The sequence below is a fragment of the Mustela nigripes genome, chromosome 13, assembly GCF_022355385.1.
Source record: "Mustela nigripes isolate SB6536 chromosome 13, MUSNIG.SB6536, whole genome shotgun sequence".
NCBI classification, from domain to species: domain Eukaryota; kingdom Metazoa; phylum Chordata; class Mammalia; order Carnivora; family Mustelidae; genus Mustela; species Mustela nigripes.
In genome coordinates, this window is record NC_081569.1 from 3,262,352 (window position 1) to 3,275,819 (window position 13,468).

Genomic DNA, 13,468 nt, shown 5'->3' on the forward strand with positions numbered 1-13,468 from the left:
GTCTTGTTTTTCAAATTCCACATATCACTGATATCATATGACAACTGTCTTTCTCTGATTGACTTATTTCACTCAGCATAATACCCTCTAGTTCCATCCACATTGTTGCAAATGGCAAGAGTCTTTTTTTTTTTATGGCTGCATAATATTCCGGGATGTGTGTGTGTGTGTGTGTGTGTGTGTGTGTGTGTGTGTACACCACATTTTCTTTATCCATTCATCTGTTGATGGACATCTAGGTTCCTTCCATAGTTTGGCTAGTGTGGACATTGCTGCTATAAACATTCGGGTGCACATGCCCCTTCGGATCACTACATTTGTATCTTTAGGCTAAATACCCAGGAGTGCAATTGCTGGGTCATAAGGTAGCTCTATTTTCAACTCTTTGAGGAATCTCCATGCTGTTTTCCAGAGTGGCTGCACCAGCCTGCATTCCCACCCACAGTGTAGGAGGATTCCCTAGATTAGATTATGTGAAAACATTCACTCCTACCTCTCACACACACCCCCCAAACACACACATATCCACATAATCTCTACGGGAGGCACACACTTGCCCCCTCCAGTGATTTGGAGCTTGGTCTTATAACTTTGCCCTGGCTTCACAGCAAGTAAAGATACTTCCCTACCCCCGACCATGGCTTCAGCTATCTGAGTTGCTTTGGCCAATGAGATATTAGCAAATATGACTGAAGTAGAAGGTACAAGAAAGACCCTTGCGCATCTGGACCTACCCTCATGTGTGCCTGTTATCTTCAAGGCAAGAACATAGCCTGGCCAGTCTGCTCAACCTAGGAGGATGGGGGACATATGGAACAGAGCTCCATCACTTTAAAAAAAAAAAAAAAAAAAAACTGAATCAGAACAGAACCCTCACAAAATCAATGAATAAAATTTTTAAAAATAGAAACAAGCAAAATGTAGTCAGTGAACGTGTGTCACTCAATGAATTTCTCAAAATAACAATCACAGATAAATTATAGACAACCTGATCTCTCTTTCAAAAAGCTCAGGCAGAAATATAAAAGTATACAGAAAACACTTAAGACAACAGAAACAGCTAGCTTAGAAAAAGAATGGCAAAAATCAAAAAATAGAAACCTTGCAAATTCGAAGACCACGCTACAAAACCTTTCCTGAACACAGAACACACACTTAATGAAGAGGAAAAAAAAACTAGTTACATAAAAATCATTTACATCATGGCCCAGTGAAAATATAAGACAGAATAAAGAAGAAATTGTGTAGCTATCATGGCAGAGAGAGTGAGGCACATATAAGGGGGAAAAACCAGACTGGCCGCAGAGTATTCAGTAAGACTCAATGACAGAAGGTACAGAATCGATATTTACAACGACCTCGGGGAAAAAGTGAGAGAAGTTTTCTTTCATTGTATCGTTGAATTTTTTGGTTTTTGGTCTTTCGGGAGAGAGTAACTCTACGTATGTTGGATCCCCTTTCATCATTTTTCTATTATTTATTTGTTTCTGTTTCATCTGGTAGAATACCCATTCTGTCTGGCACGTTCCCAGTTCCTTAGTCCCCTGTGTCTGTGCCATTCCTCACAGGGCCAGCTGCTGCCAAAGACCAGCACAAGGAGCACGTGAGGCACGAGACCGAAGGCACTAGAGCAACCCAGCACCTCCACTCTGCTCTGGCCTCCGGCTCATCATCTTACTAACTAAGCGCTTCCTTGTCTCTTGAGCAACATCTGACTCTTACCGTCAACACTCAAAAGTCAGTGAGATCCACAGGAAGCCCCTTAACCCGCAGCTCTTCATTCTGAGAAGTGCTGCTCCCTCCCCCCACCTTCTCCCCTTCACCCGCAGCAGCCTCTGTCCCTAGAAGGTCACCTTGAGCACCTAGACAAAAAAACTGTGTCAACGATTTTGCCTTCAACTCTGGGATGCTTCCCATTCTTGGTGTCAGGTAAGACCTCTTTGGGGGACAATATCTACTTCTTCCGAGTCCCATCGGGGCCCCCAACGTCACTGTTCTTACCAAAAGTAAGAACAGGCACAATTTGTGACAGTGTCCCTTAGGGAAATCTCTGTCCTGTTCACAATCCGAGGAGACGCATACCAGCCTTCAGGATCCTCTCTCACATCTAGGTTCAACAGTACTCAAAAAAAAAGTACTTTGTATTTTGTGTTGAGGGGCTAGTACCATTTCTTCATTTCACTGAAGATAAGCTTGTTCTTTTTGTTGTTTTGTTTAGTTTTGAGGGAAAGAACTCTGGTAACTCCCCCATGATGCCAGATCTCTTTCAAAACAACAGGATTTTTGTTCTTGGAACTTGACCGAATCATTTGAAAGACCTTCTGGATTAGCCAAAACAATGATACTGAAGAAAGTCTTGCCTTAATAGTTACCGAACACACTACAAAGTTACAGTAAAGTAGCTTGTTAAAAATACGGTATTAGAAAAAAAAATATGGTAATAGCACGGGAAGAGACCAGCAGATTAATTAATTGCATTCTAAAATTAAAATGTTAATGCTTTTTTTAAAAGACTAGAAAAAGACACATACATGTATATATTTTCTCTCAGTATGATATTTCTAAGCCTGGTACAGAGGCACACAGCTCTTAAATTGAGAGGCTCCTAGAGTAGACAGCTTGGAAATTGTAAATGTCAGTGTATCCAAAACATAAAGAAAAATAAAATATTCATGACCAAATGGGAAAATTCCTTGCAACATAAGAAGAACAAAACGTGAATACAAAGAACAGAACATTTACAAATTAATTTTAAAAATCTCAATAGAAAAAACTGGCAAAAATAGGAGGGTAAAATCTGTTACACTATTTCTAACGTCTTAAGAAAATCTTACACAAAATCAGTAATAGAAATGTCCCAAAAGTATTTTTAAGAATCTCTCACAACTAAGATTTCCTTAAACTTTATATTGCCAGCTGCTGCAAAGTAAGAGTACACATTGAAAGAGAACTTGATAGTGTAAATTTAAGGTCTTAAAACTGCACATAGCTTTTGACCCCCAAATTATATCTCAATGAGTACATTTTTCTAGAAATGTATTCAAAGAAAATGACCACAAATGTGAGCAAGGTTGGATCTGCAATGCATTTTTGTAGCAAATTATCTGTAACAGCAAAAAGCTGATCAACCTAAAGGTTCGGCAGTAAAGAATTTCTTAATAAAATGTAGCACAGCCAAATAATGCAGTACTATGAAGGCATTAAATATCATTATAGGAAAAATATTTAAGGACATATGGAAATATTCCTCACATCGTTAAACTTTTAAAAAATTATACTCCAACTACAGTATAATGACTTTTAAAAGATGCATGTATATTAATATTCTAAAAAGAATATTAGGAATAAGGCGCCTTGGTGGCTCAGTTGGTTTAAGTGTCTGCCTTCGGCTCAGGTGGTGATCCCAGGGTCCTGGGATGGAGCCCCAGGTGGGGCTCCCTACTCAGCGGGGAGCCTGCTTCTCCCTCTGCCTCTGCCTCTCTCTCTCTCTCTCTCTCTCTCTCTCTGCATCTCATGAATAAATAAATAAAATCTGTTTTAAAAAAAATTAGGAATACATATATACAACCAAACCCTAACAACTGGTAGAATAAAAGATTATTTTTGCATCTTTGTCTTTTCCTGTGTTTTCCACATTTTTTCATCAACAGGTTTTATGTTTTTAGAGCAGGAAAAACACACAGTGCAAATTTCAAAGGAGAGAGTGAAGAGAATTTCAAGAGTCCTTTAATCTTATAAATGAATTTTTATTTTAAAAAAAATGGTATTCTCCCTTTTTTATAATTATTTGCAAAACAAAAGGCTACTATATTTATAAATGAAGGCTTGGAGAACAAATGCATTTCTGAGTGTTTGACCACAATAATTTGTAGCATACATTGGCTGGAGCTGTTCAGGGCTGACAAATTCCAGAAAGTAATTGCATAAAATACTTGGAGAGGAAATTGCTTTATGCTTCCATGCTATTTATGGAAATTAGCATCTTTGTAAAAATAAACTGCCAGCAATCACAATCATAAACCTTGAAATGTGGTTTCCATAAGATGTTAGCTCTGGTGCGTTAAGATCCATTAGCAAGGCAGTGGGGGAACCCTGCCCACTTTTCTGTTATGAAGCAATTACATATAATTGGTTTTTTCCTCTTGTATCTTAAACCCTTCTTTTCTCCTAGATGCTTCCCTGTGGAGGATACATATATAGGCTGAAATCTCACTTTGCCCAGCACAACCTTGCTAACAATCTTGCTTCCCTCTCCAAGAGCGTCGCACATCTCCTTTCTTGGTGCTTTCACCTTCTGGAACCCATATCATGCCCTGAAATTACTCCTTCAAATGTCACCTACCATTTCACAAGATCAGGGTCAACTTTCATGTTCAAGCGTCCCTAAAACTTATTCAAAACCCGAAGGAATCTTCATTTCCTCCCTCTCGCGTGCTCTCAACCCACGGTCATCACGTGTCAGGATGTATCTCCTTCAGGTTCTATAATGGTTTCCCTCGCCCCCCCTTTGTCTGTGGCTAACTCCCACCCATGCGCTCTCATGAACAGAGTTGAAGGTCTCCTTATTACCAGCCTGGACCAGTGCCAGCGGCCTTCCAAGTATCCTCTGCTCAAGTGCATCACCAGGGGTCCAGTGGTTCAAAACGGTGCCTCCCATCGCCTCCCCAACACCCACAGGATACCATGCTGCCTGCTGCGCAATGTCCTCCTTCTTAAGGACATACAGAGCACGCTTGTTGAGGTCCTCTCCAGGATAACCCCAAACTCTTTGTTCATCCTGACTTCACACCCTGTGCCGCCGTGCACCCTCCTCTCAAGCATACTGTATCTAGGGAAGCAGGGGGTGGCCCCCGTGCTTTCAGAAGCCACCATTCTGCACCAGACGTCTCGAGAATTCTTTGCTGGTCGTTGGCTCTAGACCTCACCCCGCAGAACCTCACCGACAGTCTTTAACTACATCACCCGTGCTTTAATAAAATTACCTTTTTTCGCCAAAAGAAGAAAAGAAACAAATTCTGAGAGGAGCGAATGCAAGTTAGTGCCTAGTGGGCACCAGGCAGGACAACAGAGGAATGCCCAGGATTCCGGCTCCAGTGACCAGCTGATAGGGAGTCTAAGCCCGGAGACAGAGTTGTGGGCAGAGGGTCTGGAGACTTCCGTCTGGGAAGTACCGTGCTCGAGCCCTCCAGGGGAGTGGGCGAGAGGAGGGGGCTAGTAGCTCCTGGATATGCTGACCCCGTGCAGCTCTTGGAAGAGGCAGCCATAAGCCTCTCGGAGAGACGGGCCCTCGTGCACGTGGGAGAGGCTTTCGAGTTTTGAAAGAGAAACCAAAACAGACTTATCAGAACAGGGTTTTATTTCCAGTATTTATACTTAGAAGTTAAAGTAAACTAAAAGATATCTTTTTTATCTTTCCAGTCTATCTAGAACCTTCCTGGAAGAGAACACTTGAAGGCCTGGACCACGATGAGAGTTGGGTCCCCTGGTAATAAATCGCAGGCAGGAGCCCCTGGAGAGAAAAACCAGGGGAGTGGGGGAGGTGCCCGGCGAGAGCGTGGGGAGAGAGAAAGAGGAGGCCAAGTGCAGAACTCTGGGTCTGAGCAGCTTTTCTCAAAAGCCAGACATGAGAAGGTCAGAGGGGCAGAAGGAGAAAGACATCAGGTGTCGCCTATGTCAAACAAGGAGAGGGCCCCTCTTCATTCTTACACCGGATTCTCACGGGATAGGATCTACCCGATGACTCCATCCTGCAGGTACAGGCCTTGGGGGCGAGTTGGCAACAAGGTGGACCCCCCTGCCTCCAGGACAAGCTGAGGCCCCCAAAACCACTGTGGAGGGTGACGTCACACAGGGAGGGCCTTTATGACCTAAAACCCAGAGTGCTGGAGGAACTCGACCCAGAGTTCCTCTTGAAACAGAACGAAGAGGAAAAAGGCCACAAGGTATATCAAATGTGTAACAAAGCACAGTCAACCAAGGAGAAAATTATTCTGATGAATATTCTAGAAAGTAAGTAAAGCTGTGAGCATGAGGCGTTCACGACAGGCGGCTGATGGCAAGCACCTGTGAAGGAACATCCTGAAAAGAACCCAGATGTCAAACAAAGGAATAATGGGCTTCAACGAATTACGGTATCACGGCATAATCGTAAGAACAGTGAACACGGCCATTTCATGTGTAGGACGTGTACTGATATGTAAAGACCGTCATAATTCAGAGACTGAAGACGGCGGTGGCAGTATCTTTAGTAGGATCCCATGTACGAAAACATAACACACGTCTTTATGCCCAGAAAAAGTCTAGAAGATTACACAAGAAAACACAAATAGTTATTACCTGGGCGGGAGTAGTAAGGCCAATATTTTATTTTGATTTCCCTTTCATTTACCTAGATCTTCTATTTTTCTACAATTTATGCTCACAGTCAGTCCTGCCAGACACAGTGGGTCAGGCTCGAGCAAGGAGGTCGGTCCGTTCACTGTCGTTCTCTGAATCCTCTTGCCTTGACGGGGACCAGCAGGAACAGGGCCCCAGAGCGTGGCAGGGGAGTTCTCAATGTGGGAGTGGAAGAGAGACAGGAAGTGGTTGTCCAGGGACCGCACTAGTGGTGCAGAACTCCGTCTGCGAAGACGGAATACGAGTGCGGAGGCTCTCGAACCACCGCTCCTGCACGACGCAATTCAGTCCCGCGGACAGCAACCCGCGACCCAGGCTGCCATCTGAGTCCGCCGCCCTCCTCCTCCCCCGCGTCAGGAGGGGGGTTCTGCGGAGGTGGGGGGCTTCCGCACCTCACCACAGCAACCCACGCCTGGGTTCGGGCTCCGGATATAAAGGGGACAGGGTGAAAGCTGAAAGGTTGGGATGAACATCTGTCGTGTCCGAAGGGGGGGGAACACCACCGGGGCCAGAGCCACCACCACGACTCCCAAAGCCTCCACCGAGATGACAGCCACTCGGACAAAACTGCCCTGGAGACCCAAATGACCCCAAACCACCCAGGATCCCCGAAACCAGACTCCAGACAGCAGACTGAGGAAATCAGGATGATGGAGAAAGACGACAAAGAACACCAAGACCAAAACCAATGCCAGAGAGACCAGACCACCAGACCACCGAGACCAGAGCCGCCACCACCATGAGCGCTGGCCCTACGCCCTACTCCCAGAGCTGACGTGTCTAATTTTAGTGTCGCAATATCCAGTGGGACCTTTCCTGACCACCAAACGTTGGCCAAAGCGGTGACAGAGAGGAGCCAAGTACCCCACGTTCTAAAGACACCCGCCTGAAGAGCTCGCTAGGGAGCAGCACGGTGGGTCCTACTGTCACCGGCCTAGTCTCTAAGGACGACTGAGATGCACTGAAGGAAAAGGCGCTCACAGAGACTCCACAGGGGAACCTGCAAGCAGGGGCTGGCGATCCACGCCCTACCGTGGGCATCAGCTCAGACGGTCTGCGGATAGGACCCTGCCCACCCCCCACCCCCAGAGCAGTGAGTGGGGGGGCAGAGAGAGGAGGCAGCGTGGAGAATCCGGTGTCTCCACCATCTGCAGAGTGAGGACGCGTGCGTGGCCTACGGATCAAGCGGGCCACGCCGAAGGGACTGGGGTGTCGTTTTGTAATTGACACACGATGTCACTTCGGTTTCCGCCATAGCACACAGTGATGGGGCAAGTCTGAGCGTCCCGCTGTGCATCCAGGTGTAGACCACCTTGCTGGTACCCCAGCCACAAAGCTGTGCACCGGGCAAGAAGAGCCCAGCAGCAACAGGCCGGCAGAGCCGGGCCTCCTGCTCCAGGAAAGGGGGTCCTGCAGGCCCTCCGAGGAAGCCACACAGGCCACCCGAGGGCACGAGAGGCAGCGAGAGCCGGACGTGCAGTGACAATCACCCAAGAGAAGCAAGTAGTTAGGTAGAGAGCTCTATGCTCTTCTCCCCGCTCGCCTCTGCTATTTCTAGTGCCAGGAAGGCTGCACCGGAATAATGAAAAGGAAGGAGCATCCCAGGCCAGTCCTCGCCGTTGGCTGAGGTGGGAAGAGGGCCGACCACAGCATGACCCCGTCTCAGGCGCCCCGAGCCCCGTGTCCACCCTGCATGAGCCAGAAGGGAGGGGAGATGTAAATCAGGGAAGTCAGCATTTCAAACAGGACTGGACTTTTTTAAAATGGAAAAATTAAAATGAATCCGCTCAAGACTTTACTAAGGAAGGGAGTGGGCTTGACAGGGCGCGGCTGGAGCCCACGACTGGCGCGTGTGTACTCCCACCGAGAGGGGGCTCCCCCACGAGGAAGGCTGCAGGGGAGCGCTGGTCCCCAGGGAGAGGAGCGGGAGCCACAGGAAGCCTCCAGGGCCCATGACCCAGGGGGCTGAGGGAGACAGCAAGCTCCTCCAGAAACGCTCCAGAACGAGTCAGGAGAGCTCAAGACTGCCGACCTCATGCTTTGCTCTGCGGCCCGTCGCTGCGACCTGTGGCCAGCGACTAGAGGAGGTCAAGTCGTCTGCAGGTGCGTTAAAGGACATGTAGTTTCTATTAAACGAGTTGGCACGGCCCCGCTCCCTGGGGCTCAGCCTCCTGTCTACTGGTCCTCCACCAGTCACCTCGTGGCAGCCGGTACAAGGCAAGGAGACACACTGAAGAACATCTAGAGGCCCCAAACCTCCAAGTCCCAACACATCCCAGAGAGGCAGCTTCGAATGGCACCCAGGCTGACCGTAGGCAGACAACCAGGTGTCCAGAAGCAGGATCTCAGGACTGACCGACCCTTCACTGGAACATTCTCTTTCCTTGCATGGGGAGACCGTCCTGCCCAATCCCACTCACACCTGACGGGGAAGCCCCTGAGGAGTTCCGCCCCCACCCCTAGCCAGGCAGCACCTGTCTGTTCGGCTGATGCCTCCTGACTGCCCCCTACGGGACCGCCGCGGGGACTACAGGCAGCGACTGCAGCAGAGAGCTCAGACCCATCACACACAGGTCCTGCCAGACAGTCTCTGTTTCATCTGTCCCCTTCTCACACTTGCAGTGGATTCGCTCTTCCAAACAATTCGATGAGGTAGATCCCCGCCCCTCCCGGATGCCAGAACGGACGCAGAGAAGTCCGTGTGATGGGTCAGGAAGAAGGGGCGCTGGGATTCGAGCAGCCTGAAACCTCTTTTCACGATCTCCCGCACACACTGCCCGGTGCAGGGGAACAACACTGCCAGAGGCGCACAGATATGGAAAAATCCAAAAGAGGTCACTGAGTGATTCAAGCTGGGCAAACACTGCCCTTGGCCAAAGGTCAACAGACTGCCTCAAAGCACATTTAAATTTTATAAGGTGCAAGAAGACAAAACGAAACGCGGTGCCTTGAAACCTCGGCCCCAGCTGACTGGGAATGGAGCCCGTTTCAGATCTGCTGATGGGAAAGAAAAGCGAATCTCCACCATCTGTCACCCCACGGCCCCTCACTAACTACAGAAACCCTAAAGTCACCCCGAAAATACTTAAGACACATCTGTTAGAATGTGTTTATGGAGCAACATCAGTGAAATAGGATGATGGGGGAGAAACTGTACCTCGAGAGCCAGTTTTCATGAGCCACCGAAATCGTGGGGCACTGGAGTTGGAAGAGGCTCAGAAACACCGTGTCCAAGAAAGTGAACTGAGAATCAGTCTGAGTAATGGATCCCACGGTGTGTGTCTCTATTCAAGGGTGCGTCCTCATGGAACAGACGTTAAAGCCCTTCTAACCCGCAAGCCCAAGAGGTTACGCCTGATGAGAGGAGTTGCCTTGTTCTAATTCTGACAAGGGGCTGTCCTGGGCTAGCAGCAGCCCTGGGGACACGACACTAAGACATGCTCTGCACCTTTCGACCGATGGCCACAGACTGTTTGGCTCAATCCAGGCTGCAAACACATTTGTCTGGCTGTCAGAGCTTTTCAAACCGGGAGGTTTCATAGGAAATCTGGATGGCCCAAGTATCTTGAAAAATTAGATCATACGGCAATCCTGGGCTTGTGTTCCCACTTGGCAATGACCAGCTGGAGGTAAGCAGAGGCTGCTCTAACTAGATGAAGCGTGGGCCATTCACTTTTCCGCTGTCTCCAGTACTCCCTATCGTCTCTCCGGCAATGCTGTCTTCACCCCTTTATTTCCGCCTGCCCCGTTGCCAAATGAAGATGCAAGAGATGAGCTGCCCACACCCCCAGCTGGTGGGAAAAACAGCAGTCTAAAGAAAGGACTACAAAACAGTGTGACACGTGTTGATAGAAGTAAACTCAAAATAGTTACTTAGTGACTGAGCTAAGGCCAGAAATTGGGCTCTGCCCCATTCATTATGTCCTGGCCTCTAGCAGCCTCACCTCTCGTGGGCACACACAGACCACCACCCTAGACTGAAAAGACTGGGTCCTGCACAACCCCAAGTCATGGCTGGCACGTGATATCCAAGTGGCATCCGGGCACTGCTCAGGACGCAGAGAGGACCCAAGGAATTTGAATCATTCTTATAGCTAAGACAACCAGAAATACCGTTTGCTGGAGGTAAGAGAGAAAACCAGATGCTCTTGGCATAGGATTAATACAAGTCATACCACACCTTAGGTGATCTAGAATAATGCTCCTAAGCAAGCAGAGGAGTGTGTGCCCTTCTTCTTCCCTCGATATTACCTGCAGGAGGGCAGAGTGCATGAAGACCGTCCATATCAGCAGCCACCAGGAGCTCTGCCAGGAAGCCATGGGGTCTGGTCTCCTGGGGGTCTCTCTTGAGCCTACAAAAGAAGAAAATGTTGGCTTTCAACCAACTCTGCCCCCAGCGGCAGCACCCATGACTTAAGAGACCAGTCAGAGGGAGGGATTCTGAGCCTCCCATAATGTCTTGGAAAGGTCTGTGTAGGTCCAGGATGGGACTACCTACTACAGGGCGCAGATGGGTCCACATCAAAGTGAGGAGGGCAGCTGGACCCGCCTGCCATGCGCAGCCCACACCTCCAGGCCTTCTGAAGCTGAGAGGTCTCCACACCAGCCACTTTCCAGCTCGTGTGTCAGCAGCAGGGTGTGGCTACTGGCAACTGACTCAGGAAGCCAGTGTGGAGCCAAGGGTTAGGGCACCTGCCAGCTTCTTCGACTTCAGGCAAAAATGGATCTGAGACCAACTAAGCCAGCCCGGAGAGGGGAAGGGACCTGCCTAAGGTCACACAGCAAGATGGTGACTGTTCCGGGACTGGAACGCAGGTCTTCTGACAGTTTAAGGCTTTCCCCAGCAGATGATACCATGTCCTGTCCGAACCGCAGACTGCAGCCGGAGAGGTCTGAGAGCTGAGTCCGGGGGGCTTCAGAGGGCACAGCCTCAGCGCTGGCCCAACACAACCTCCCAAAAGTAGGTGAGGGCGAGCCAGCGGAGGCCCCCTGAGCCCAGGAGGGCCGCGGGGGGCTTCTGCCGAGTTCTCCTGACAATTTACAGGGAAATCAGTATGAGTCGGGGCTGGAAAAGCCGAGGTCACACTCGCCTCTCGCTTCGCCTCGCGGGCGCCTTGGCGGAGCCGGTGTCCGGGGGCGGGTCGGTGGCTTCGCTCCATCTGGAGAAAGCATTAAGGGCCTGGCCTAATGCGATCCGCAAATGTGCTGCTGTTTCCGACCTGAGGCGGCGACTCCGGGCCGAAGGGAGGCGGCCAGTGCCGGGCCCACGCACCGCGCGTCCCCTCGCCGGCTCGGCCCCGGCCGCCCCGCCGCACACCCCGCCCGCTGCCCGCTGCCCCGCGGCGTCTCCTCCCGCGTCCGCGCGTCCCCGGCACCCTGTGCCCGCTCTCCCCGCGGGCGCGTCGCCTGGGCCCCTGGCGCCTCAGGCTCTCGGGACCCACCGGCCGGGCGGCGGGACCTTCCGACGCTCCCGGTTCCCGGCTCCCGGCCGCTGTCAGCCCGTTCTCCGCCCGGGAAGCCCAAGCCCGAGAGCCCCCGCTCTGCGGGGCTCCCCCACAAGGAAGAGCGCCCCCCGCGCGCGGAGAGCCCCGCACACGTCCCTCCGCGAACGCCCCCGGGCCCCACGGAGCGCTGCGAGGGGAGCGCCCCGGTCCTGGAGGACCCCGGGACCCGCAGAGAAACCCCCTCCCGCTCCGCGTCCCCCAGCCCTGCTCGGCGGCCACGGCCCCGCGTCGTCCTTCCCCGACCTCGCGCGGAGCTCGCGGCACCCACCTTGCGCCGCGGACGCTTCTGGGACGTGCGGCCCGGGCGGCGCGGGCCCGGCGCGCGCGGCGGAGAGGCGGGCGAGCGGCCCCGTCAACACCTCGTGCGGAATCCGGCCCCAGGACGTTCCCCGACGCCGGCCTCCCGCCCGCGGCGCCGCAGTCGCCGCCGCCGCCGAGCAGTTAAATGGGGCTGGGACGGGGGCCGCCCCGCCTCTCCCGCCCCCTCCGGGCGCCGAGCGCGGCGCGGGCGGGGACCCAGCGGCGGAGGGCGCGCGCCGCCACCTGCACCGCCCGGCAAGTGCACGGCGCGCCCGGCCGCCCTCCGCCCGAGCCGGGGGGCGCCGGGGCGCGAGGGGAGCGCGTGAGGGGCCGGGCCCGGGCCGCTCGGAGCGCGCGGGGCCTCGGCGACGGCGAGACGCGGCTGGAACGCTCCTCCGCCCGCTTCCTGGAAGCCACTCCTCGCCCTGGGCCGGCCGCCAGGCGTGGTGCCAAGAGCCGGGATTGCCGACGCCGCCACCGCCGCCGCCGGCAGGCGCGCTGGGGAGAGGCGGCCGCGGCCGCGCGAGCCAGCCCGGGGCGCCCCGCCTCAGTCGGAGCCGGGAGGGGGGCTGCCGCCGCCCCCCACCGCCCCGAGCCTCCAGCCGCCCTTCCCGGGCCCGCCCGGCGGCCACACCGAGGGCTGTCCGGAGCCACCGGCTCGTGCCCGCGGGCCTCAGCTGCCCCCGGACCTGAGAGGAGTCCGCGGCCCCCCTCCCGGCCCGCGCCCCTCGGTCCCGGGGGAGACCCCGCGCCCCGCGCAGACCTGGCACCCGCCGCCGACTCCTGGGCGCGCTCGCCGCACGGACGTCCGGCTGCCACGGGCCACGAGCGGCCGAATAGGGTCACCCCCGGCCAGGTACCAGCAGCCACTTATGGGAGCTGGGCTTGCTTGAACCGCGCTGACGATGAGGGGCCAGGCCCGGGGTTAAGGGTAAAGGGGTGTCAAGACCGGGAACAGGGGTGACTTTCCTTGTGGACTCCTGGAAGTGAAGGGAATTAGACACAATGTTCGTCCCTGGCATTGGCCTCATCACGAAGGTATCAAGGCAGGGGCCGGGCATTGCTTGGAAAGGCTGCCTTGGGCCCCCACCTAAGTGCGAACACGGACTCATTTCCTTGGGGGCCTGAGCGTGCCAGCCACTGTGCTGAGCTCTTCCGGGCCCATCGGGGTTGGTTAGGATCCTGATTCCCACTTCAAAGCGAGGAAGCCCAGAGGATAAATACATTGCACGCAGTGAGTTGCAAAGCCGGGACTGAAGCTGGTGAAC

The 13,468-nt window shown here is 52.7% G+C and overlaps 1 protein-coding gene across 1 annotated transcript in view; it reads right to left on the bottom strand.

Moving 5' to 3' along the window:
* The window catches only part of ADAMTSL3 (ADAMTS like 3), a 340,647-nt gene extending 328,282 nt beyond the window's left edge, over positions 1-12,365 (bottom strand). Inside the window, exons 1-2 of the mRNA XM_059371168.1 lie at positions 12,169-12,365; positions 10,648-10,748 (exon numbers count right to left, since the gene is read on the bottom strand). Of these exons, the coding sequence (XP_059227151.1) occupies positions 10,648-10,716 (69 nt within the window). The 5' untranslated portion in view covers positions 10,717-10,748; positions 12,169-12,365. The remainder of the gene's footprint in view (positions 1-10,647; positions 10,749-12,168) is intronic.
* Positions 12,366-13,468: the final 1,103 nt, after the last annotated feature.